Here is a 26,849-nt window from a genome sequence, read left to right as displayed (position 1 = left end):
CCAAAACTAATACTCTGATCAATTTAAGGATTTAGGACAGTATTATAGAGGTGCTACGGAATTAAAAAAAAACAATAAAAATCTTTTTTTTTTTGAAGCTATGACATGTCTCTCATACCAAAAGACAAAACATTTTGTAACGGTAATTCAAAATATTAAAACTCTATACTCACAATTTAACGGTATAATTTGTGTACGGATCGTGAAAGTGTTAGCAGTCAAATTGTACCTCTATTTAATGTTTAAAGTTTACTGTATTTTTCGTAATATCCGCACATATTAAAAAATGAACCGGTAAAGCGATATGTTGTACAACTATCTTTCGCCAATTATTCAATCTATGACATTTTACTCCTAATGTGCAAATTACTTTGTGTACAATTCTGCATATAATACTATACATACATTGTGACAAAAAAAGATCCGGAAATTGTATTTGAATTCCTCGTGCAAATGATATTAAATTTTTATTTGGTAAATTGGTAGGACTGTCCTTAATTTCTATGCCAAATATGAGCGTGGATTGCCAGTTTGTTTACAGCAGCTGCTTAAGGTTATACACCTCAGTAGTGCGTTGCGACTTTAACAATGGATAAAAATATCGAACAAAGCATTTGTTTAAAACTTTGTATTTATAACCAAATTTCGTGTGCAGAATCGTTGCGAATGTTGGAAACGGTTTACCTCGTTGTGGATGACCTTCGACCTCTTTAACTGATAAAAATATAAAAAAGTGAAGGACATGGTGCTTAAAAATCGTCAGGCAAGTGTTGGAGAGATGGTACACAAGTCAATCGAAAAGTTAAAAAAAAATTTCGTGAAAGGAGCTGAATGCCATTCAAAAAAGTGCTTACGAAAAGTGTTTGAGGACTGGAAAAATCGTTTCCATAATAATTACATCTGGTAAGAAGTACTTTGAAGGCGACAAAATAAATATTGAGGAATAATTAAATATTTTGCGTTTTATTTACATTTGCCGGATATTTTTTTTCATAATGTATATAAATAAATGTCAAAAATACGGATATTTCAAAGTTTGAAAAAGCTTCGCTGTAATGTTCATACATATGTACATATATACATCGTTCAAATATGATTGCCGCTTTTAAAGAGTTTACAAAACTTTACTGTTTAATGGAGATAAGTATATATGTATATAAAAAAAATTATAAACGAGTTTATTACTCGCGTATGTAAGGTTATTGCGACAACAAAGGAGACACGGCACTTATTATCTACGCTTTTTATTAAAATTAAACAAACAGCACTTTAACGCATGTTTATTTATCCGATTCGCGCGTCGGACATTGGACCCGGTCTACAAAATTACTCCGATGATCGCCAGCACGACCGTTATGGCATATAGTTATAGCGCAGATGGCAAGACCTCTCAGCGAAAATGAAAACAAACATGAGAACACGAGGCAAAAGGTGAAAAACAATAACAAGCGGTCGTGTTGGCTATCATAGTTCATTTTAATAATTTTGTTGTAGTGTTATACGCGCTTAACTGGGTTTTCACCTAGTTTAGCACATTTACCCCGACACATAAATTCTTTGTAGTTGAAGTGCTTGCCGGATGAGCGCAATTTTGCCATCTATTGGCAAACTTATGTACTATGTATTCGTAATATTTATATATGTAAACTTATTTGTTGTGCTGCAATTCCGCTCCAAATTTCATAAGTTGAAGTACATCTCGAAACACTTTCTGGATTGGCTAATCTCAAAGTGACTTTTTCATTAAAACTTATGCTTGTTTTATAACGCCTTACTGGCTTTATGTTAATTTATGGCTGGTTAATATTTCAGTTGAACAGCTGATTTCAATCCTTGTTTTTATCGCCTTTGCAACATAAATATTCATTAGAAACCTTGAAACCTTTCGAGGAGTCAATAATCTCTGATCATGAAACGAAAACTAATTTTTTCTGAATAAAATATATCAAGTTAGTCACAAAGTTTGTAGGACCCAGATGGTACACAGCATCAGTTTTTGAGATATCGATTTGAAATTATACACACGTTCAATAAGCAGTTAAATTGTCGGAACCGCTTATATCGCATCACTAAAGCATATACATAGATGCCATACATTATTAGTTAAAATAAGTCCTGGTATGGAAATCGTTTCTATTTGACATGATATCTTTACGCAATTCGGAATGTATTTTTATTTCGCTGTCATGATAGCTGATGGATCCAAATCAAGCAATCTTTTTTATTTGAAAAATTCTCTTCTATTCTGGATAGGCTTGCCACATTACCCAGAACGAACCCGCGCTAGGGTAACTCCTTTTTCACGCAGCAATGCGAGCTCTTGTTCAGTGATTGGTGGTGTTTGGACTCAAGTACGTTATTTACTGGGAGGGAGTCAGTGAAGGTGTTAATAACTCTACAGTGAATGGCGTTCAATGCCTGTACAAAATTAGTCTCGTCCGAAACTTGGTCGGTATATTGCCGTAGATCGTCAACATATTGGAGGAATGTTCTGCTGATGTTTCTAGGAGGAGTAATTTTCCTGAGTGCGATATTTCTGCAGGTTTTTGTACGAGGCAATTCTACAATCTCCAAACGAATTGTTCAGATCGGACCACTACAGCATATAGTAGCTGCTATAAAAACTGGCAAAACAATATTAAAATGGATATCTTTTTATACATGTTTAAGCTATAAATGCCACAGTTGCTGCTGAAACTAATGTTGCTTCTTCTTTTTGGATTGTTTATAGGTTAGATATGAATTGCAAACTCGTATATTTTGTCTTATATGTGGCTAATTATTTCTCTTTTTTTCGAAAATTATTCTAAAAGTTCTATGACCATTAACCTTTTTATAAATAGTTAGATTGTAGGTTAGGTTTGAATTACCGACTCGGTTGTTGACTAGAAATGTGTTATAGATACGAGGTGTGTTCAAAAAGTTTCGCGAATTTTGAATTTTCGCGGGTTACGTATATTCGAATTTCGAATTTTTTGTGGCGTTATGTTGGTACTCATGTCTCTCACTTATGCCGACAAGCTCGGCCATTTTGAATGTTCATTTAATTGTTGACAGCTGCTTTGCTTGCACGTATTTTGGATCGACTTCGATTTTTACCTATTCAAAAAAATGGATCAATGAACATGTATCAAATTTTGTGTGAAAAACGAAATTAAGTGTGCGGATGCATTCCGAATGTTGACTGTGGCATACGGAGAAGCTACCTTGGACCGAAGCAACGTTTATCGGTAGTACAAAATGTTCTCAGAAGGCCGAGAAGATGTGAACGACGAAGAGCGTGCCGGACGCCCGAGCACTTCAACAACAGAAGAAAAAATTAATGAAATGGAGAAACTGGTATTGGCCAATCGTCGAATCACCGTTAGAGAAGTTGCTGATGACCTAAACATATCGACCTGCAAGTTATGCGCAATTTGCGCGAAGCAATCCGCCAGAAACGCCTGGATTTGTGGAAGAACAAAAATTGGCTTTTGCACCACGATAACGCCCCTGCTCACACATCGTTGCTTGTGCGCGACTTTTTGGCCAAAAACAACACACTAATGATGCCGCAGCCACCGTATTCCCCAGATCTGGCCCCCTGTGAATTTTTCTTGTTCCCTAAACTGAAGAGGCCCATGAAAGGACGACGTTACGCTTCTCTTGACGAGATTATTAAAGACGGCATCGAAGGAGGAGCTGAAGAAGATAAAAAAAATGATTTTTTGAAGTGCTTCGAAGATTGGAAAAACCGTTGGCACAAGTGTATAATATCTCGTGGGGATTACTTTGAAGGGGACAAAATAGATATTCATCATTCATATCATTTGAACACATCTCGTATACTCTTTCTCATTCTGTTTGTGTTTTACAAAAGTATCCTAAACGATCTTTTTTATAAAATGTCACATTCCCCGATCTCGAATAAGGCTTAGAAATGATGAATACTTGCTCAACTTACATTAAATACCCAATTTTAACGTCGAATTCAATGAGCTTTAATTTTGAAACACTTAAATTTCAAAAATTTAAACAAAGCACTTGTAAACCCTCGCTAAAAACTGTTATCATTTGATATAACATTATAAAGACAACATTTATAATAGTTAAATAAATATAATACCCGTCAGCACTCACAAACTACAACAAAAAATTTACATATTTAATAATCAAATTTATTGCATTTCTAAAAAACTGAAATAATTTGAAGTGATATGTCATGCAATGCCGGTGTCATGAGAGCTATTCTGAACTTTGCTCTCGCAACTAATCACTACGATTTACGGTATTATTTTTTTGTTGTTGTTTTCTTTCGTTTTTTGCCGTTGTTTTGATTTTGTTTAGAAATCAGTATCAGTAGCCCACACCGCTCAGCAAACGCTTCAGGTTACAATAATTGTTTGAATGGGTTGGCCGATTGGTGGATCGAGGGAACGGCCGGGAACGGTTCAACGAATGACACTGATGCCTTGCTTTAGACTGGGTAGCCTCTACGCGGTAGACTTTGTACCGGCAACAATTGGCAAATGACATTGAGTTTGTTAGGCCAAGTGGTGTGTGTTTGATTGTCGTCGGGGCTGATGAGAGCGGGGATTTTGGGGAAGACAAATGCGGAGCGCTTGCTGCTGGCATTGCCAGGGCTGTTATTGGCACGGTTGCTTAAGGATAAATAGAAATGTGATAAATTGTGGGTGTCGCATAGCAGCCGTGAAAAATATAAGACAAAAGTGGTGATAAAGTCCAATTTGTGTTTTTTCACCGTTGGTTTTTGCTTTGTTTTTTGTTTTTTTTTTTTATGATGTAGCTGTTTCTGATTCTTCTACTCGCGCACTGGCTATCAATTCAATTAGCCTCAATTGAAAGAGTGAGCTCGCTGCGTATAAAATTTTTATTTCGAAAAATTACCACTTGTTGCTGCATTCAGATTGCTGCTGAATGGGCGCTGGTGGGTGGCAAGAAAAGTAAACATCAAATTGTGTGAATAAAAAAAATAATAAAAAGTTGAAATATATTCATAAATATTATTAACTCAAAATTAATTATCTCTGAAAAAAATTACCCTATACAAATCCATTTCATACATTTTTGGTACGTTATATCTTCTTCTTCTTTACTGGCGTAGACACCGCTTACGCGATTATAGCCGAGTTAACAACAGCGTGCCAGTTGTTTCTTCTTTTCGCTACGTGGCGCCAATTGGATATTCCAAGCGAAGCCAGGTCCTTCTCCGCTTGGTCTTTCTAACGGAGTGGAGGTCTTCTCTGCTCTGTTTCCCCCGGCGGGTACTGCGTCGAATACTTTCAGAGCTGGAGTGTTTTCGTCCATTCAAACAACATGACTTAGCCAGCGTAGCCGCTGTCTTTTAATTCGCTGAACTATATCAATGTCGTCATATATCTCATACAGCTCATTGTTGCATCGAATGCGATATTCGCCGTGGCCAACGCGCAAAGGACCATAAATCTTTCGCAGAACTTTTCTCTCGAAAACTCGCAACGTCGACTCATCAGTTGTTGTCATCGTCCAAGCCTCTGCACCATATAGCAGGACGGGAATTATGAGCGACTTATAGAGTTTGGTTTTTGTTCTTCGAGAGAGGACTTTGCTTCTCAATTGCCTACTCAGTCCGAAGTAGCACCTGTTGGCAAGAGTTATCCTGCGTTGGATTTCCAGGCTGGCATTGTTGGTGGCGTTTACGCTGATTCCAAGATAGACGAAATTATCTACGACTTCAAAGTTATTACTGTCAACAGTGACGTGAGAGCCAAGTCGCGAGTGCGACGACTGTTTGTTTGATGACAGGAGATATTTCGTCTTGCCCTCGTTCACTGCCAGACCCATTTGCTTTGCTTCCTTGTCCAGTCTGGAGAAAGCAGAACTATCGGCGCGGGTGTTGAGGCCGATTATATCAATATCATCGGCATACGCCAGCAGCTGTACACTCTTATAAAAGATTGTACCTGCTCGATTAAGTTCTGCAGCTCGAATTATTTTCTCCAGCAGCAGATTGAAGAAGTCGCACGATAGGGAGTCGCCTTGTCTGAAACCTCGTTTGGTATCGAACGGCTCGGAGAGGTCCTTCCCGATCCTTACGGGATTCCAATCAGTTTGTTGACGGTGGGCTTTAATCCTTCACACAATACGCTCGATAGAACCTTATACTCGATTTGAGGAGGCTTATCCCACGGTAGTTGGCGCAGATTGTGGGGTCTCCCTTTTTATGGATTGGGCATAGCATACTTAAATTCCAATCGTTGGGCATGCTTTCGTCCGACCATATTTTACAAAGAAGCAGATGCATGCTACTTATCAGTTCTTCGCCGCCATGTTTGAATAGCTCGGCTGGCAAACCATCGGCCCCCGCCGCTTTGTTGTTCTTCAGGCGGGTAATTGCTATTCGAACTCCTTCATGGTCGGGCAATGGAACGTCTGCTCCATCGTCATCGATTGGGGAATCGGGTTCGCCTTCTCCTGGCGTTGTGCGTTCACTGCCATTCAGCAGGCTGGAGAAGTGTTCCTTCCATAATTTAAGTATGCTCTGGGCATCGGTGACTGGATCACCTTTGGGGGTTCTACAAGAGTATGCTCCGGTCTTGAAACTTAAGCCGCCGCATTTTTTTCGTAGAATTTTCGAGCATTACCCATGTCGGCCAGCTTATCAAGCTCTTCGTACTCACGCATGTCGGCCTCTTTCTTTTTCTGTCTGCAAATGCGTCTCGCTTCCCTCTTCAACTCTCGGTATCTAGCCCATCCCGCACGTGGTGTGATCGATCGTAACGTAGCGAGGTAGGCAGCCTGTTTTCTCTCCGCTGCAACACGGCCTTTTTCGTCGTACCAGCCATTCTTTTGCACTTTCCGAAAACCAATGGTTTCGGTTGCAGGTGTACGTAAGGAGTTTGAAATGCCGTCCCACAGTTCCCTTATACCGAGTTGTTGACGAGTGCTCTCAGAGAGCAGGAGCAGAGTAGAAAATTGTGATTGCAGCTTCTCGACGTCGAACCTTCCATGTGTTTGTTGACGTGCGCTTTTTGCTGAACAGAGGCGGGTGCGAATCTTGGCTGCAACAAGATATTGGTCCGAGTCGATGTTAGGACCTCGGAGCGTACGCACGTCTAGAACATTGGAGACGTGTCTTCCGTCTATCACAACATGATCGATTTGGTTGGTGGCTTTTCGATCCGGAGACAGCCAGGTAGTTTGATGTATTTTCTTGTGCTGGAATCTAGTACTACAGATAACCATATTTCGGGCCCCGGCGATGTCGATCAGCTTCAACCCATTTGGGGATGTTTCGTCGTGGAGGCTGAATTTACCGACCGTAGTGCCAAAGATACCTTCTTTGCCCACCCTGGCGTTAAAGTCGCCAAGCACGATTTTGACATCGTGGCGGTGGCAGCGCTCATAGGGGGGGAGCCTGCTTTAGGAGACTCAAAAAATCGATTTTTTTTTATTGCTTAAATCTGTTCCTAAAATATCTAAGAATATGTCTGTCAATTTTGGAAAGACAATTCGGATTATTTTCGAAGATACAGCACTAAAAGCAGTCGGGCGCCGAGCAGGTATACGAGCGTTCGGGCAGCTGCAGCCGCTCTATAGAGCGCGTTTTCTCGAGTTTTCATTTTTGGGATTTTCCGAAATTGGCGGGCAAAATTACAAAAAAAGTATTCAACCAATCGTATAAAACCTAAGCTTATTAGATTCAGTATCTTATTACCTCCTCTGTGAAACTAAAAAGTTCTTGAAAACAAAATTCTAAACTATTTTTTTAGTAAATTGAAGTTAGGTTTTTTGGTGAAAAATGCAACTTTTTTTTTTCAAATCTAAAAAAAACTTTGATTTTCGCGTTTTTTTCGGGTTTTTTTTAGGTTCACATAGAAGAAGGACTAATGAAAATTAATTATCCATTTGATTTTTTGTTTCAGACAAAAATTGCGACCTACATTTTGCCCGCCAATTGGACACTTCAATTGCGCGGTGGTGCACAAAAGTAGATGAAAGTGGGCTGTATTTCGATATTTTAAATTTTAAAAAATGTTTTTTGTAAGTTTAAATATGTAATAAAATGATGTAAAAATTTCATTACATTTGCTTGTTTTTTTCTATCCTAAAAAAAATCACGAAAAACTGCCTTTTTTAGGCCTCCTAAAGCAGGCTCCCCCCATAAGTGCGCTCCAAGCGCTCATAGAAAGCATCTTTGGTCACATCGTCCATCTCTTCCGTCGGGGCGTGGGCGCAAATCAGCGATATCTTGAAGAACCTCGCTTTGATGCGGATTGTGGCTAGACGTCCATTCACCGAAATGAATGATAGTACTCGCCGACGGAGTCTCTCTCCCACCCCGAATCCCACACCAAACTTGCGCTCCTTTATATGGCCACTGTAGTAAATGCCACAAGGACCTACTCGTCTCTGTCCTTGTCCCGTCCATCGCAGTTCTTGGACGGCGGTGATGTCAGCCTTTATTTTCACGAGGACATCAACCAGCTGGGCAGCGGCACCTTCCCAATTAAGGGACCGGACATTCCAGGTGCATGCCCTCAATTTGTAATCCTTATATCGTTTGCATGGTCGTCATCAAAAAGGGGTCACTCATCCTTGTTTGTTGTTTCTGTTCATTGGTATGATTTTTTACGTGGTGGGTCCCAAACCCAGCGCACAACTCTGCGGATGGGATGTTTCGCCTTCTCACTTTAGTTCGCCTACAAACGGATGTTCTTAGGCTACGCAGAGGATACTTGGTCAAAGACCGGAAGTCGTGAGATGCTTGAGTCGTATGTAAAAGAATCGTTTCTGCTCACTCCCAAGTGAATGGCGATCAGAGAACTTTCCTCACTTGCGTGAACTTCTACACATGACTCCATCCTCCTACGTTATATCATATTAGTTGAATTCCATAGCTCCAAAAAAACAAACCTCAAAATTTTAACTCAAAGTCAACTCTAGAACGTTATTTACAACTTAAATGTCAAACACAAATTTTATCTCGACAACTGGTTAGACAGCTATTGCCCTCGGAAATGCTTATTTAAAAAAAACACCCTCTACAAACTCATAATTTTTTTTTACGTTGCTACAAGAGTTTTATTTCATAGCTCTAAAAAAAACCCTATATAAACCGATTTCACAGATTTTTTGTTTTATCATATTAGTTCAATTCTATAACTCTAAAAAACACCCTATACATATAGATTTCAAAGATTTTTTATCATATTGATTAAAATATATATATATCTAAAAAAAAACACCCTATACAATCCGATTTGAACGATTTTCGTATGATAGCTTATTAAATCAACTATCACCGATGTGTATATTATCGATACAACCCGATTTCACCGAGGTTTTTTATGAATTTTGGGGTTAATTTACATTTAATTTCGAAAACAACTTCTGATACATACACACATACATATATACAAATATTTAAAATATAAATAAAAATAGCTTTTGGTGGAGGAAGTATATTTGTACAAACCTGCGAAAAAAATACCATACTGGTTAAAGTCCAACTGAATTTTTTGGCACCAAAGCGACATTGTGACGGCGTGGGGGTTCGGCAGCATTCTTGTTGTTAATAAAACAAAATAAAATATCATATTTTTAGCACCATTCTTCTTTGCATAAATGCTTGAATAATTTCATTGCGTGGTTTTTACATATGATTTTTTCGCCTCTTTAACGGTAAATGTTCTGATATACATATATTTTTTGTTGATTATTTGATAAATTATTTTTAACTTTTGTTTTGGTTTGTTATCATATGCGTTGTTTATGTTATTAACTGGTTTCATTGAAAACTTGTATGGGCGGTACTTGTCTGCGATACGCAATATTACTCAGCATTTCCAGTTTTTGGGTTTTTATTTATTAATACGAAATTTGTAATTAGTGTTGTTATATATATGTATGTATGTACATATATACTACTATAAGCAAAAAATAGTAAGACTTTATTCATAATTTTAAAATTCAACAAAATCTATGTCGCCTCCTTAAAGTATTCCCCCGTGCTTTCACTTTTCTTAGGCCCAAATGATCTTCCAAAATGGTTCTCACTGATCCTTCCGATATTCCAACAACGCCAGTAAGATCTCTGACTGTTAATCGTCGATTTTCAAACACCAAATAGTATATTTTACTGGCGTCTTAATCGTCAGTTGATGTTGATGACCGTCTAGGACATGGTTCGTCGTCAACGGGTTCTCGACACTGACGCGAGTTTGTCTCGCGACAAACAATTATCACAGAAGGCCTTTTCCAACAATCTGAACGTTTCGGCACCAAAAATTTTATTCCGCACACTGAATTTAATGGAATAATTTCATTAATCGTAGAAATTTCCGAATGCACTTTATGTACTTCAGAAAGACAAGAGTGTACTAAACACTAATCCTTGTTTTGATGTGACTTTTGGCACAGATGTTACTGACAGTCATACCAACCTAGGAAAAAATATTTTGACGAGTGGGTTTTCGTGCGATTATAAAGTCTTACCATTTTTTGCTCACTGTAATATATGTATATTAAATATAAATATATACATATATGTATGTGTATGATTAGTTTGCGATATATCGATCTGGATTTTCCACGCGTCCTTTTTTATCAAGAAGCTGCTCATTTGTGGGAGCCGGTGATATCGGACTACTATAGCATACAATTGTCATTTGAATTAATCGATCAAAATCTAATTCTTTTATGGAAATATTTTTTTTGTTATTTGTGACGGCTATTAAAGCATCGATATAGCTGAAGTTAACGTATTTTCATGTTTTTATTAGTTTTTAATTATAATGTCATTGAGGTAAATAGGTTTAAGGATGGTTAAAAAGAAAAATAAAATATTGCAAGGTTCTTTTAGTCTGTTACAAACATCCATATACATGTTTGGTATTTCCCTTTTATAATTGTCCTTTTGTTATTTCATTTAGTAATTTACATATTTTGCTACGAAAATCGCTTGTCTTCCAAGTAAATCTAATAATACATATATGTTTTATAACTCATTTATATGTTTTATTCATTCATGATCACACATGAGCTGTACCGTTTTATTCTGTGTCTCTTTCGTTGCAGAACATTTCGATTGTATACCTGTATAAATTGAGCGTAAAAACAACTAGAATTCTGCAATAGTAAAGCATATCTTTAAAAGAATACCTAAGCATTGGTCCAAAGACAACAACTTCCCAAGAACAACACTATATATTGTACAACAACAACAGCAGTACAAAGTACAATTATAATAAATAAAGCAAAGAGAAGGAAATAAGTGCTTCAGAAGAAGCAGGTCGTTGGTGAATCAACCGATTCTGCATTTATTACATCACACGCGTAAACTACTTTGCTTCCTGTCTGGCATCCTTCTCGATTGACATACAGACGTGCTGAAAATGTTTATTGAAGATGACGCACAGTAAGTACATACGCTCTCTACTTAATAATTGACCCATTTCACTCGCATATATTACATTTTTTTTTGCAAAATACATACATACAAAAATTTTTTGTTGTACTTATTTAAGGATATCAAGTGCATCGATATATTTTTCGCATCATTGCTGGTATGGTGGTCACGTGTTATATTTTTCATTCTGTGGTGGTTTTGTTATTGTTTTTATATACATATCTATTTGTTTTGTTGTTGTTTGTGTTGTAATAGTAGCTTTTTTTATATATATACATATGGTACATAGATAAATATTACATGAATGCGTGTGGAGCCACCTGCTAGCCCAAGGGGTCATTCTACTTGCAAGTCAGAAAAAAGGATCCTTTCGAAAAACCGTTTTGTGTCGATTAAAGACATTAAACGTGAATCGCCACGTACATTGAAGGCTATTTCGGAAATTCACTTTAACAACTGTTTCGAGTATTGGGAAAAACGTTTGCATAAGTGTATTGCGGCCAAGGGGGATAGCTTTGAAGGGGATGACGTAGATTTTGAAGAATAAATTAAACATTTTAACATTATGCACAAAGTCTTACTATTTTTTGCTCGTAGTAGTACTTTGATAAACGCTGATTCATTTTGAACGATTTTGGTTTTCCTAGATCTCGTAGTCGATCTCCAGGAGGGGCTCCGAAAAAAGGTGTCGGATGTGGTCAAGATCTTTCTGCTTAAAATCTCTAATCCAAAAGCCAAAAAAATATATTACTATAGATGAATTAGAGGTAGGGAGAGAGAGTAGGAGCCGATATCAAAATTTGCAACGCCCATAATTAGGGGAATTCCAATATGTCGGGGCCTGCTCGATCAATTTTAACCGAATTTGGTACATAACATTACCTGACATTAATATGTTATTGTGTGAAAATGCCCGAAATCGGATTACAATCACGCCTACTTTCCATAAAAGGCAATTTTAAATTCCTGCTATTTTTTCACTTTCCAGTGTACAAATTATGCAACAATGAATGTATTGAGATAAAATTTTGAATAATGACCACAAATTGTCGGTGAGCCGCTGGCTACCGAATATGTGGAGCACAGTTCCGATTGCGATCTTATTATCGAACATATCTCCGTCTAAGTTAGTGAAATAATGCCCTGATATCTTGGGGGATTAAACATCCTATTTCGCGATAAACCTACAATGAGTCCCAGGATATAGTGATATCCTAGGGAAATGTGAAGCAGATGAATTACCGCCCTACAATTATGATCCGCAAAAGAATGAGATATGGGCGTGGGAGTACTAACAAGTCACTGTCTAATAGGCAGATATGCCAGTAGACAAGGAAGCACAGCAGACTATCAAACGTCGATACGATTGTAAAGCTCTATACAGGAAAAATCGCAATTATCGGTCGAGGATTTCTTGGCGATGTATTGGGGGTTGATCAGATAAAACTGGGATGGTTCAGAGAGAGCCAATAGAGTAAGGCGACTTTAGAACCTATGGGACGTGAAACAGCAACTATACCTACCTACCTATCGAACATATCGGTCAATGTGTAAGATATTTTAATCAAATTCGGAAAAAGTGCAAGAGTATGAAATATTCTGTAACACAGGAACTTAATCGTTCCTTACTTGAGTATTATTATGTTCACTTAATATTGTTTCCGCTATTTTGTAGTAACTGTATTTAATGACATTAATCATGATAATTCTAATAAATACAATGTCAATCGCTAGTTTAACTAAAATAGACAATTATGTATTTTAAAAATACAACAATAAAGGCAAACAACAACGAAATGACAATGTCCGATTTTCGAAATCAAATAGAAACACATTTAAGAAAATTGTTTTGCCAATAACATCACGCCATATTTTGTGCGAAATCTAAAAACATACATACATATATAAATATGTTTGTGTAACAAATTGAAAACAATTACTTTACGTTTATGATAAGCAGTCATAATTTTATTTCTCAAGCTCTGCTGCTTGGGGCCGCTTCTACGCATGCTTGTCTGCATGTGTGTACCTACTTAGGAGCGGGTAGATTTTTAACTTCTATAAAATCCCGTATGCGTGAAATCCGCATCATTCTGAAAAGCTTTGCCTATGAGACTATGCGTCTAAAGCCGTTTACGAGCCAGCGCTTTTTAGGGCGAAGTTTAAAAAATCTGGTTGTATGGGAGATATGATTGATTCCGAAAAACGATCAATGGAAGATTAAAATGCACCATCTTTATAAAATTTCATTTGTATATCTTAAAAACTGCCGAACGAAATAAGGTGATCCCTAAAATACTTCGCCTTAAAAATTCGATGGCTCGAAACCGGTTTTAGACGCATAGTCTCCTGTTCACAGTTGTTCAGAATGATCCGTAGAACATTTTCCGCATACGCGATTTTTATTTGTTTTTGGCTCCCTAAAAATCGACCCGCTCTAACCTATGTATATATGTACAAGTATATCATTTGTTGAATTATGCACCACAGTGATTAGGTGATAACTGTGCATAGCAATAGTAATAAAATTGTATACAGATTGTAAAACAAGTTAATTGGAATAAAAATTTAAAATTTATATATGTACATATGTGTAATTTCATTATTTTATTTCTAATGATAAAAATATCTATGTACTAACAAAAATTTCGATTGCGAAATCAGCGCTGATAAACCTTTAAAGTATTTATAACAGCTACAAATCGATATTTATTTGATATTGTTGCTGTTTAGTTAAGTATTTAAATTTGTTTTAGCATTTTCTACTTAATTCTTTTTTCCTTCTATATAAAAGAGTACATAAAAATGAGGGTGAGGAATTAAAACAAGAAAAAACGTTAACGTTTGCACCGAAGGTATAATGCTCCTCACAAATGCAAAATATTCCTTACAAGAACTCATAAATAATGGATCTTAAGACCCACATAAATCGACAAAATGCAATTTTATCCGGTAGTTTTATGGCAGCTATATGCTATAGTGATCCGCCTTAAAAAATTTCTTCGGAGATTGCACCGATGCTTTGAACAATAACTCATGCCAAATTTCGTGAAGTTGTCTCGTCAAATAAAAAAAAGATCCTTATAAGCGCTTGATTCCCATCGTTTAGATATTTGGTATAGTGATCCGATCTGAACAATTTCTGAGATATTGTAGCGATGCAATGAAAAATAATCCATCGGCGGTTTCGACAAATGATCACTGAGTTTCATCATTCATAATAATTTTTTTTCATTGAGTTATAAAATTCGTAAGAAATAAAAAATTTTCCCAAAAATAATCAAACTTTAACTGTTAATATCTCTTAAACGTTTGGCTTTACGAAAAAAATCATAGCATACTTTTTTGTAGAGCATTCAATTTCCTACAAAATCTAAGAAACAAGATATTTTTTCAAGTACTTGGAAGCGAGATATAAATTTTTCTATCTGATAATAAGAAAAAATATAAAACTGTATGTAGGAGGACCTTCCCGTTACAATTAAAAACTCATGTTTGGGGAGGCTTTCTTAGAGGTGTCTAGGAACCTATTTTTCCGAGTACCAAACGAAAAAAAAAAATTTTTTTTTGAATCACTAATACATATACAAGTATACTTTTTATAGGGTCTTTGGCGTTTCCTTTTGCATATTATAAAATTCGTGGCAAACTTAGTATACCCTGTTCAGAATATAATGAGGGTGGGTCAAAATAAGGTGATTTTTGGGAATCAAAAACTATTGTTTCAGTCGTTTTCAGATTTTAAAGGTATATTTATATATTTTGTAGAAATACACAGGGTTTTTAAGATAAATATTAAACACTTTTCGAGTTAAACGCTATCTTCGATGGCGATGAAGCTGAGTGAATTGAGTGGCTCAGAAAAATATTTGAAATATCGATTTAAAATATTTGAAATATCGATTTAAAATTTTATTCACAACTTAACTTTTATTATAATGTAATATTTCTCCCCTTAAAGTACGTAGGGTGCTATATATATTTCTGGCTTAATAATGTAAATAGGCATATTTATCAACGAAAATGGTTTTTTTATTTCTTTTTTTTTTTTTTTTTTTTTTTTTGTCGATTGCTGTTTTGTTTCGGGCTCATACGCATAGATCCATGATTCGTCACCTGTGACGATCTTATAAACGTCTTTTGAAGCACCGCTATCGTATTTCTTTACACCAATCCCTCCGGGGCTTTTTTTTGAGCGGTTGTCAGTTGTGCGTGATCCAACGAGAACAAACCTTTTTTACGGTCAGGTGTTCATGCAATATCGAATGTATGCTGGTGGGAGAAATGCATAGGCATGCCTCTATCTGAAGGTATGTTACATGACGGTCTTGCATTATCAGTTCACGTACGGCATCGATGTTTTCTGGCACAACGGCTGTTTTTGGACGTTGTACCAGTTTTTCACAGTGCTATAGGATGGTGCTTCATAGCCATACAAAGATTTTAGTTCATCGATGCACTCTTGTCGTGATAATTCACGTCGAAAGTTGTGAAAAATGATCGCACGAAAATGTTCACGAGTTAATTCTATTTTTTGGCCGAGATGAATTTTTTAATTCTCTGTAAATAAAACAATTCACGATTAAATAACAAAACGTTCTGAGTGATGTATGCTAAAAAATGTCAAACTTTCCAATGGAAATGTCAGATTGGAAATGTTGCAGATTCGCCTAGGCCAGAATATATATAGCAGCCCTCGTAGCATAACAGCACTTCGATATTTATTTAAAATAGTTTTTCTTAAAGATCTTTCAAAATTTTCTGCAAGTTTATTGAAAGACTTTGTGTGTTTCAATATTTCTGAAAAATCTCGTGATAAAAAACATTTTTTGCGAATTTATGTCTTAAATATTGAGTAATTTTATTCGGACCTTTTGCACATTATAGAGCATACTTTTGACAATCTAGGGTAATTTTTTTGTGATCTTTTTAGTTTATAAATTTTAGAATCATTTTTTTTTTCAAAACTAATTTTTCCCAAGTTGCTCATTGAGTCAACGTAATATACATATGAATATATTTATTGCTTTATCTGGTATTTTTTCCAAAAATATTTAAGTAGTTGATTTATCTGTTACGAGGTGATATTTAAACGTATGAAGAAATAATAATGCCACATGTAGTACCTAAATATCGGTGCAAAGGACAGCAGTGAACTATGAGATTATAAATGTTTTATGACTACAATTGTAAACGGAAAAGCAATAGTTATAGTTTTATTGCTTTTCAATGATTTCTGCTTAAGTTAAGATAACGCCCGTTCCACTTTTTGACGGAAAATAAATAACAATTATAAAATAAACAAAAAAAAGTAACTTCGGTTGTACCGGAGATATAATAAAAAACATTCACAGGTAAATTTGTTATAGGATAAAAGGTGCAAATTTCGTGAAGATATCTTGTCAAATTAAAAAGTTTTCCACACATGCATTTGATGGTATGTACATATATGTACATATTTGTACATATGTATATGGTATAGTGGTCCAATCTAAACAATTTATTCGAAAATTTTAATATTGCTTTGAACAAAATTCCATGCCAAATTTCTTAAAGATACTTTGTCAAATAAAAAGATTTCCATACAAGATTTGCATTTGCTTTGTCAGTTTGTATGACAGCAATATGCTCGGATCCGACAAATGACCAGCTTTTATTGATACCTCAAAAATTGACTAGTCCGGTTATATATATACAGAAATATTCGCTTATGTACACTCATATACAGACATTTAACCTCCAGTTCCCTATATTTTTATTTTCTGATTGAACTTCGTGTTATTTTTAATGCGGAAATTAAATATATAAAAGATCAAAAAAGAATTTAGAAAATTTTTGGAATTTTGGTTAATTCGAGCTATTTTTAACGCTAAAAAAATATATATAAAAATATTTTTATATATAAATATATATAAAAATTTTTTTATATACTTTTATAAATATAAAAAATAATTATAATTAGTCTTAACCGCAAATTAAATTTATAACACTTGAATAATTTATGAACATTCAAAAGAGTGTGAAATTTTGCTAAACAAAACTTAATTTTAATCTCTGCCTAACTATCAGTTATGTATGTATATGCATATTGTTTTTGTTTTTATTTTGTAAGCCCAAGTTTATTTGAGTGTGCAAATTTATTAAATAAAAATATTAGAATTAAAAAATGTAAGATCTCTTTAATTATACCATTCAAAAAAAGTTATAAATTTTTCAGAAAACAAAATTTTTAAATTTTCAAAAATAAAAAATATAAAAAAAAATCGGTCCACTCCGGGATTAGAAGGATAGTTGTCAAATTAATCGAAGTTTTTTTTTGAGGAAAAAAAAAAAACAAAAATGGCGAACTTCCAAAAAATGACGATTTTACTTAAAAAAACCGACGATCGTGTTAAATTTTTTTCGTGTATTTTTTCGAAAAGTTCATTCAAAAACAAATATTTAAAAAAAAGGTCTCCAAAAGACAATTTCTACAAAAGTTATGGCTAACTTTTTTTGAAGTTGGACAAAAAATTTTGAAAAAATTCTCAAAAATGTTTTTCAAAGTGTAGAAAAGGATGGATAAGTTTCAGCAAGATCTAAAGGCGTCGGGTTCAAAAGTGGTCGATTTGGTATGGAATACCCCATATATTCCATGGATCTTCAAATATGTTTGAATGCTTTGACAAATAAATCTTTATCTTAACCTCAGTTTAATATAACCTCTGATTAAATACGGATTTCTTAAAAAATGTCTAAATTTTTAAATAAATTGTGGATCTTCAAATAAATTTAATATCTCTGGTAAACCAACTTTTCCTTTAACTTCTGGTTAAATGCGGAATACTTAAAAATTTTTCGGTACTCTTCATAATATATAAAAACACGCCTAGGCTTTATTAGCTCCCTAATCAAAACGAAAGTTCAATTTCCTAGACTGTGTGCTATATTCTACCGTATCGTAACTCTTATAAAATTACAACAATAAATCATGTATGAATCTCTGTAACTATCTCATTGCTCAGCACAATACTTTCACACAATAATTAGCACAATTATCTACCAATAATCGACAACTGATCGTACAAGGTCTGCCAAGTAGTGGCACGGTTGCATGCGGTGAGCTTAGACGGCATCGTACACAAATACATCTGTATTGTGCAAGTGAACATGTGCTTTTTCATTGGCGTTGGCATGCTTTTATGAGCCAACGATCAATAACGTCGACGTTAGCGTCCTTTCGACCACCACTACCCAACAACAAAAGCAAGTGTAGAGTCTACAGCGCTCTTATCACAGCTACCAATACAGATATAAGCGCACGCGACTCATGTTTTGTCGTTGCTATTATTGTTATTGTTGCTGTTGTTATTATTCTTATTGTTGTTGCTGCAGCTGCTGCTTGCACTTATTGCTCTTAGTTTCGAAATTTTGAGATAACACACGCACACTTAGTCACATTTTCGTACTAAATTGTACGTGCGACGACCCTACAACTTACTTAGTTCGCTGAAATAAAGTCTAGCACACATACAAACATTTCTTAAAAGTGCTCCAAGCACATAGCGCATTTAGAAAAATATATTCGCTTTTAGTTTAGTCGCATTTGTGCTGGCGTTTAGTACTTAATTACATTTAGCAGATCGTATTTTGGGAGTGAATATAATTTTTTTTTTGTTTTTTGAGTGAAAAGTAATGTGTGTGTGTCTATAACATAACGCAATATATTGTAAACTTTACAAAAAGTAAGTGTACAAAATAAAGTTATTATTGCTTAGTTTCTCACTATCCAAGTAATCGAACAGTTAACAATATAGTGTTGAGTTCATATATAGTGATCAATGGTGCTTAGTGGCGTGATTTGTTGTGCCGACCCTGGACATGTGACTTTAGCATTTACAAAAAATAGTTGGTTTCATATAAAAAAAAATTAAAAACCGTTAAATATGACATTTAATTAATGGCATGCATTTTCATTTTGTATCTAATTGTCAGAATGGAAAGCTTCTGGGTGCAGAGCGCGATCGGTGCTATCAAAGTGCTCGCTTTTGTGTGTGACATAATCACGTTGCCGGTATATTTGGTGTTGCAGCGACCATGGAAGCGAAGAGAGGAGTCGCGACGCGTCAAGGTGAGTGTAAAAGGGGAAATTGATTAAATGTTGAATAAAACAAAAAAATAGTATGTTTATTGAGGTTTCAATCTAGTTAAAAAACGGTATTAAAAAAAATATTAAAAAGTAAGACAAAATTAATATATTTTTGGTTCAGTACTATATCAATATGATTTCAATAATAGATTCAGTACTATTACTCATATTTAAATTTAAGAACGATTACTGAAATCATATTGAAATTATTTTTATATTTTTTAAATAACTCTTTTTTTTGTTTTTAATTTAAATTTTTTTATATACTAAGTTAATTTTTAAGTTTTTTAGCTAATTTTTATTTTATAAATTCTTATAATTTTAATTTATTCGTTTTACAAAATTACAAAAATTAAAAATTTAAAAAAATATATGTAAGTTTAAAAAAATATAAAAAAGTAAAAAATTATACTTTTTTACATATGTATATACATATGTACATACTATGTATATTTTTTTAATTTTAATTTTTGCAATTTTTTGTATTTAAAAAAATTGTTTTTTAGAATACTTGACGGCTGCTTATAATTACCTAGTGATTATCGCTAATTATATAATTCTCCACATTGTTTCTTATTTACATACATATTGTTGCTAAAATATTTTAAATTTTCTTAATTTTGTAGTTATTTTTCCATATTTTTTTTTTAATTTTTGTATATGTATGTATGTAAGTATTTTTTATTAAGTTTTTGGTATTTTTTAAATTCTTTTTATTTTCAAACTATTTTAAAGTTAGCTTAAATTTTTTTCTATTATTTTTTCTTCCTTTTTAATTTTTTTTTTAATTTTATCTGCATACTAGCAGGCGTCACTAATAATTACATAGTAATTATCGCTGATTATATTTAAAATACTTTACACTATTGCTTAATTACATAAATTTTGTTGTTTTTACTATAAAATTTTACTGCTTGCCAGTAGGTTATCGTCTACGTCCGCCACCTGCGTTAAGTCGCTTAATTAATAGTGTTAATGCGGCGTTTATTATTTATTGTCGCTTATGTTGTTGCAGGAAGTAATTACGTCTAGCAAGTTTACACTTTAGACTTTGTACCTGAATTCACATATTGCCATTTGTGTTCTTCTTAAACGATAACGCTCTCGGGCAGTTTTTGTTATTTTTAAAGAAAAAACAGTTGCTTAATATATACATATATTTATAAAAACGTTCTTTTGGTATGCTCTAAGGTTCGCGGTCCCGCTTATATTTCGACACGATTTGTTGTTATTTTAAGTCCCCCAAGAAATTGGAGGCATGCTACCGAGGTGACAAATAACCGGCCTGTCTGTTATGGGTACACTTACACAGATCAAGCTTGTGTACTACTACTTACCGAACCGAACAGGGTTAGATCGTCGACATAATCAACTTGTCTTCTCGATTCCTTTTCTACTACTGTTGTCTCGAATTGAGAACTGCCTTTCAAAATAAGTAAAAATAATTATTACAAATTTTCTTTTCAAATTAGGTTAAAAATATTTTTATTATTTAAAAAATACTAAAATGCAGCAAATAAAATATAACAAATATTTTATAAAATTAATAAATAAATATATTACTTATGTATGAAATAAAAAAACGCAGATAATACAGAAACAGAGATTTTTTTTAATTAACTTACTTAGAAAAGCGAGCAGTAAATTTAACGTAAAAAATGAATAAATAATAAAAATAATTAAATGAAGTAAAAAAATAAAAAGCATAAGGTAAACATTAGGATATTAAGTGGTTCTACTGTATAAATTGTTTTAAAATTTTTAGGGTATAAAAAATAATCGAAAATATTAAATAACAATAAACTCAGTTTATGGTTAATGTAGTATAATGAGCCACATTCCTAGCGACACTTTTAAACACATTTAATGAATTTTTAATCATACCAAACGATAAATAAATCATCTGACGCACGCACACACATACATATATATGTATGTCTACCTTAATGACCCTACCTCGTATTAACTTCAAAGGTAAATAATTATAGCCGCATATACCTGTGTACATACTTAAGCGTATATACATACATATGTACATACATAAGTAACTAAAATTCACATACATACACACATGTGTACTTGAATCTGTATGCCAACAACACTTACCTATACATGAACTTACCGAGAAAGTTGCTCATTCTTATAATCGCTTCATATATCTAGCTGATTTTGTTTATTATCTGTTTGTTGTTATTGTTTTCTTCATTTTTGCTTTTGCGTCAGGCTGTTCCAGTTAAGAAATTTGGCGCCGGCATGGACGAGAAGCCGAGATATGCCGCAGATGACATTGAGGTTTTACTTTCATTTGTTTGTGTTTTTTATTGTACATAGTATTTCCTTTTTGTTTTCAATATCCTTAACTGTTTAAATGTCTATATACATACATACATATGTACATATGGTTAGATGGCTCTTTGTTTTGATTTTTGGGCTGAAATTTTTTTACATCATTTTTTAAATTATTTTTTGTGTGTTTTACGTTACCAAAATTCTAAAAAATAAAAATCAAAAAAATTTTAGTTTTATTTGTTATGTCATAAAATCTTCCGTTCAAGAAAACCCCGTGCACAACAGATGTACTTAAGTTGATATATTATTGTTCGGGTTATAACAAATTTATGTTTATTCGAATATGGAATACCCAATGGTGGCAGTATGTGATCCTTGATGTGTTTAATATTATAATTTAATTTAAAATATATATTTTTTTGTGAAAACTCTTAGAATTAAAACTTTAAAAGCAGGTATATTTGTTATTTATATTTGAAGTTAAATTTTTTTTTTCAAAATAATGTTTGTTTCAAATTACTTAAAATTAAAATTTTATTATTTTCGAAAATTCGTTTTTTTATAATGTTTTGAAATTATATTTTCTTGAAATTAAAGGTAATTTTTTCGTAAAAAATAAAAATCAAAAAAAATTTAGTTTTATTTGTTATGTCATAAAATCTTCCGTTCAAGAAAACCCCGTGCACAACAGATGTACTTAAGTTGATATATTATTGTTCGGGTTACAACAAATTTATGTTTATTCGAATATGGAATACCCAATGGTGGCATTATGTGATCCTTGATGTGTTTAATATTATAATTTAATTTAAAATATATATTTTTTTGTGAAAACTCTTAGAATTAAAACTTTAAAAGCAGGTATATTTGTTATTTATATTTGAAGTTAAATTTTTTTTTCAAAATAATGTTTGTTTCAAATTACTTAAAATTATAATTTTATTATTTTCGAAAATTCGTTTTTTTATAATGTTTTGAAATTATATTTTCTTGAAATTAAAGGTAATTTTTTTTTCCAAAATGCATTGAGTTTCGAAATAATAGTTTTACGAAATAAACTTTTTGAAATTAAAATTACTTGAAATTAATATTTTATCCTTTTCGAAAATTTAAAATTTCTTGAAATTACATTTTATTATTTTCGAAACTTGTATTTTTTTTAAATAACATTATTATTACCAAATAAATATTAATTAGTATTAATTAATTTATTTCACTTTACTTATTTCAAAAAATGTATATTATCGAACAATATCAAAAAATATCGAAACATATAAATTTCTTAAAAATACATTTTTTATTCTAAAACTGTTTTAATAAATTAAAAATTTGGAATAAATAATATTTTTATTTAAAGGAAAATTTTTGGAAATATTTTTTAATGAAATTTACCGTTTTCTCGAACTGTTTTTTTTTTCTTTTTTTTCAAATAACTTGTTTTTTTAGATACATTTTTTGAAATTAAAATTACTTGAAATTAAAATTTAATTTTTTTGGATAGTCTTACTTTTACTGACTGACTTAGTCATTAAAGATTTTATTTAGTTCAATTAATTAATAACTGAAAGTTCGATTTTGTTACCTTATTTTGAAAGCGGGTTAAACTGTTTTCTCGTGTAAAAATCTACTTTTAGGCACATTGACCACTTCACCAATTTTACATAGCAAGTTTCAACCAAAGCATACATACAACTTTCCTCCACCTTACTCACACGCGCATATTTTCTTCCCGTAACTGTATATTTAAGCAACAACAAATAAAATGACACTGGGTTCCAAAAGCAGGCGGTAATAACTAAACCACTGACTATCGCACACCTTTTTACCCATTGCCTCAATTAAAAATAAATTATATAACATTACGTCATAACATACTAACTTTCTTTCGTTGCTGTCTTTTAGGCGCGTGTTGTCAGTTCCGATGAGCATTCGTTGACCTATCGCACTATTGAACCGCCCCGCGAGGTACACGTGAAGATGCTGCAAAATAACATCGACACACTAGAGAAGATGTTCAACTATGTGGCCAAGGTGCATTCGAACAAACGTTGCTTGGGCACACGTCAGATCCTCAGCGAAGAGGATGAGGTGCAACCGAATGGACGCATCTTCAAGAAGTACAATATGGGCGAGTATAAGTGGAAGAATTTCATTGAGACCGATCGCATGGCAACGTCCTTCGGTCGCGGTCTGCGCGAATGTGGTCAGAGCGCCCGACAGAATATTGTTATTTTTGCGGAGACGCGCGCCGAATGGATGATTGCGGCGCATGGTTGCTTCAAGCAGGCGATGTCCATTGTAACTGTATATGCCACACTAGGCGATGAAGGCGTGGCGCATTGTGAGTACATGCGTTGTCTTGTAGAAGTTTTGCGGCGTTATTAATGCTTTTTGTTGTTGTTGTTTTCATATAGGCATCAGCGAAACGGAAGTCACCACAGTGATTACGTCGCACGAGCTGTTGCCTAAATTCAAGCAGTTGCTGGATAAATGCCCCAATGTAAACACCGTTATCTACATGGAAGATCAGTTGCATAAGACCGACACAACGGGCTTCAAGGACGGCGTACGCGTTCTCTCTTTTTCGCAAGTTGTGCGCATGGGTCAGGAGAGCAAGTTTGGTGAGTGGGAAATGAAATTTGAAGAATTTAAAAAAAGAGTAACGAAAAACTAAAAAATAATTATAAAACAACAACAAAAAATAATTACATAAAATATCATAAAATGAATTTAAAACATTAATATATTTTTATATTTTTGTTTAAAAAAATTTATTAACACAAAAAAAATATAAATAAATAAGATATTTATGAAACAAATACAAAAATTAGTTATTAAAATACTTATAAAGTAAATAAATTAATTAAGAAAATAATATATTTTTACTCATACATTTATAATATTTTTATGAGTTTTAAAAGATTAACTCATAATCGAATTGACTCTATTAAAAAAATAAAAAAAAATAGTAACGAAACAAAAAAAAAAATTTATTAATTAATACATTTTAAAAAGTAAACAAATTAATATAATTGCTTAAAAACCGTATTTAAAAAATTATATAAAAGAAAAAAAATGATTTTAATTTAAAAAAAGTTCTACATTAAATCAATTAACATAAATACTTTAAAAAATAAATCAAATTATTAATATATTTTAAAAATTGATTATAAATCGTAAAATTAATGGTTATAAATTGTTTACAATTATAATATAACAATTATTAAAAAAATGATAATTAAAACAAAAATAAACACTAAATTATAAAAATATTTAAATATTAAAACAATTAGTAAAATATTTAAAATATATGTATGTATGTATATAATTTTTTGTGAAAAATTCTTTGATTTATTGTTTTAAAATTCGATATAAAGTTTTAAAATCATATTTTCTTGAAATTAAAATGTATTTTTTTCGTAAGTTCAAAATTTAGTTTTCGAAATAAATTTGTTTCAAATATATTTTTTTATTTGTTCCAAAATGAGAAAAAACAAGTATTTTAAGGAGTTCTTTTTAGTGTTATATGAAATTAGAATTTTCTATTTAGAAACGATTGTTCAATAATTAAAACATTTAAAATCTGATTGAAACTCTTAAAAAATTTATCACAATATTAAATAAAAAATTATAAAAAAATGTTATTTAAAAGAAAAAATATATGTTAATTCAGAAATAATATTTAAATATTAAATAATGAAAATACTTCTTAATAATTTTTGAAAATTTATAAAAAAGAAAGAAATTAAAAGAAAAAATATAAAATATTAAAAAAAAATAAAATTTGTAAGAAAAAAATCAGTTCTATTAAGGAAAAAATATATTCAAAATAAATTGATAGGTTATAAAGTAATTATTAAGACATGTTATCAGCAGAATTAAATTTACTAAATTATCAAAAATTATATTGTAACAGCAAAAAGCAATATATATATAATATCTTTTCCGTCCTCCCACAGAGAGCGTTCCACCCAAACCCGAGGACACAGCCATTATTATGTATACTTCCGGCTCGACAGGCACACCGAAGGGCGTGTTATTGTCTCATCAAAATTGTATTGCCACAATGAAAGGTTTCTGTGACGTGGTGACCGTGAAGCCTGACGATGTGCTGATTGGGTAAGTAAAATATGAAAATAAGTTGTACTACGCAATTTTATATGACACAACAACTTTACATTTTACAGCTTCCTGCCGCTCGCGCACGTGTTTGAATTGCTCGCCGAGAGTGTTTGCCTGATTACCGGCGTACCCATTGGCTACTCCACGCCACTGACTCTAATTGACACCAGCAGTAAGATTATGCGCGGCAGCAAAGGTGATGCGACCGTCTTGAGACCCACATGCATGACTTCCGTGCCGGTATGTCGAGTTTTGTGAACTCAAAAAACTATTGTTTTCGTCGTTTACTTGAATTTTAAAATATTTTTGTATTTTAAGTTAATCTTGGACCGCATCTCCAAGGGCATTAACGACAAAGTTAATTCGGGTTCTGCTTTCAAGAAGGCGCTCTTCAAATTTCTGTATCAGTACAAAGTGCAATGGACGAATCGTGGCTATCAGACGCCGTTGATTGATAAGTAAGTCAAATTAAATAAAAATATATACTTTGAAAATAAAATTCACTAAATTTTTGTTTCTCCCTCCACAGATTGGTTTTCCAGAAGGTCTCAAAATTGCTTGGTGGTCGCGTGCGATTGGTGCTCTCCGGCGGTGCGCCACTTTCACCCGATACACATGAACAAATCAAAACATGCTTATGCGTAGAAGTAGTACAAGGTTACGGTCTAACGGAGACTACATCGGGCGCCACGGTTATGGACAGTAAGTCCCGTGCTTTTCTTAGATCACTTAGTCTATAAATAATTGTCATATTTTCAGACCGTGATATGACTTATGGTCGCACTGGCGCACCGCTGACCGTCTGCGACATACGTCTAGTCAACTGGGAGGAGGGCAGATATCGTATTACAAATAAACCATATCCACAGGTTTGTCGATTGATTAAAATTATTGTTTGCAACTAGTAAATATGCTTGAAAT

The 26,849-nt window shown here is 33.2% G+C and overlaps 1 protein-coding gene across 11 annotated transcripts in view; it reads left to right on the top strand.

The window, feature by feature from the left end:
- LOC126757211 (fatty acid CoA ligase Acsl3) overlaps positions 1 to 26,849 on the top strand; it is a 62,024-nt gene that overhangs the window by 33,898 nt on the left and 1,277 nt on the right. For 5 of the 11 annotated variants that reach the window (XM_050470921.1, XM_050470920.1, XM_050470919.1 and 2 more), the window contains exons 3-11: positions 11,059 to 11,398; positions 19,364 to 19,499; positions 23,709 to 24,147; positions 24,221 to 24,427; positions 25,766 to 25,925; positions 25,994 to 26,168; positions 26,247 to 26,386; positions 26,458 to 26,630; positions 26,688 to 26,797. In XM_050470921.1, coding sequence (XP_050326878.1) covers positions 11,376 to 11,398; positions 19,364 to 19,499; positions 23,709 to 24,147; positions 24,221 to 24,427; positions 25,766 to 25,925; positions 25,994 to 26,168; positions 26,247 to 26,386; positions 26,458 to 26,630; positions 26,688 to 26,797 — 1,563 coding nt within the window. In that variant the 5' untranslated portion in view covers positions 11,059 to 11,375. Of the gene's footprint in view, positions 1 to 11,058; positions 11,399 to 18,976; positions 19,114 to 19,363; positions 19,500 to 21,755; positions 21,810 to 23,708; positions 24,148 to 24,220; positions 24,428 to 25,765; positions 25,926 to 25,993; positions 26,169 to 26,246; positions 26,387 to 26,457; positions 26,631 to 26,687; positions 26,798 to 26,849 lie in introns of those variants that run through there. The other 6 variants (XM_050470927.1, XM_050470924.1, XM_050470923.1 and 3 more) reach the window with 3 other exon arrangements.

Source organism: Bactrocera neohumeralis, chromosome 4 (genome assembly GCF_024586455.1).
Source record: "Bactrocera neohumeralis isolate Rockhampton chromosome 4, APGP_CSIRO_Bneo_wtdbg2-racon-allhic-juicebox.fasta_v2, whole genome shotgun sequence".
In the NCBI taxonomy this organism is placed as follows: domain Eukaryota; kingdom Metazoa; phylum Arthropoda; class Insecta; order Diptera; family Tephritidae; genus Bactrocera; species Bactrocera neohumeralis.
Note: the sequence above shows the minus strand (reverse complement) of the source record. Positions and strands in the feature narration are given on the sequence as shown.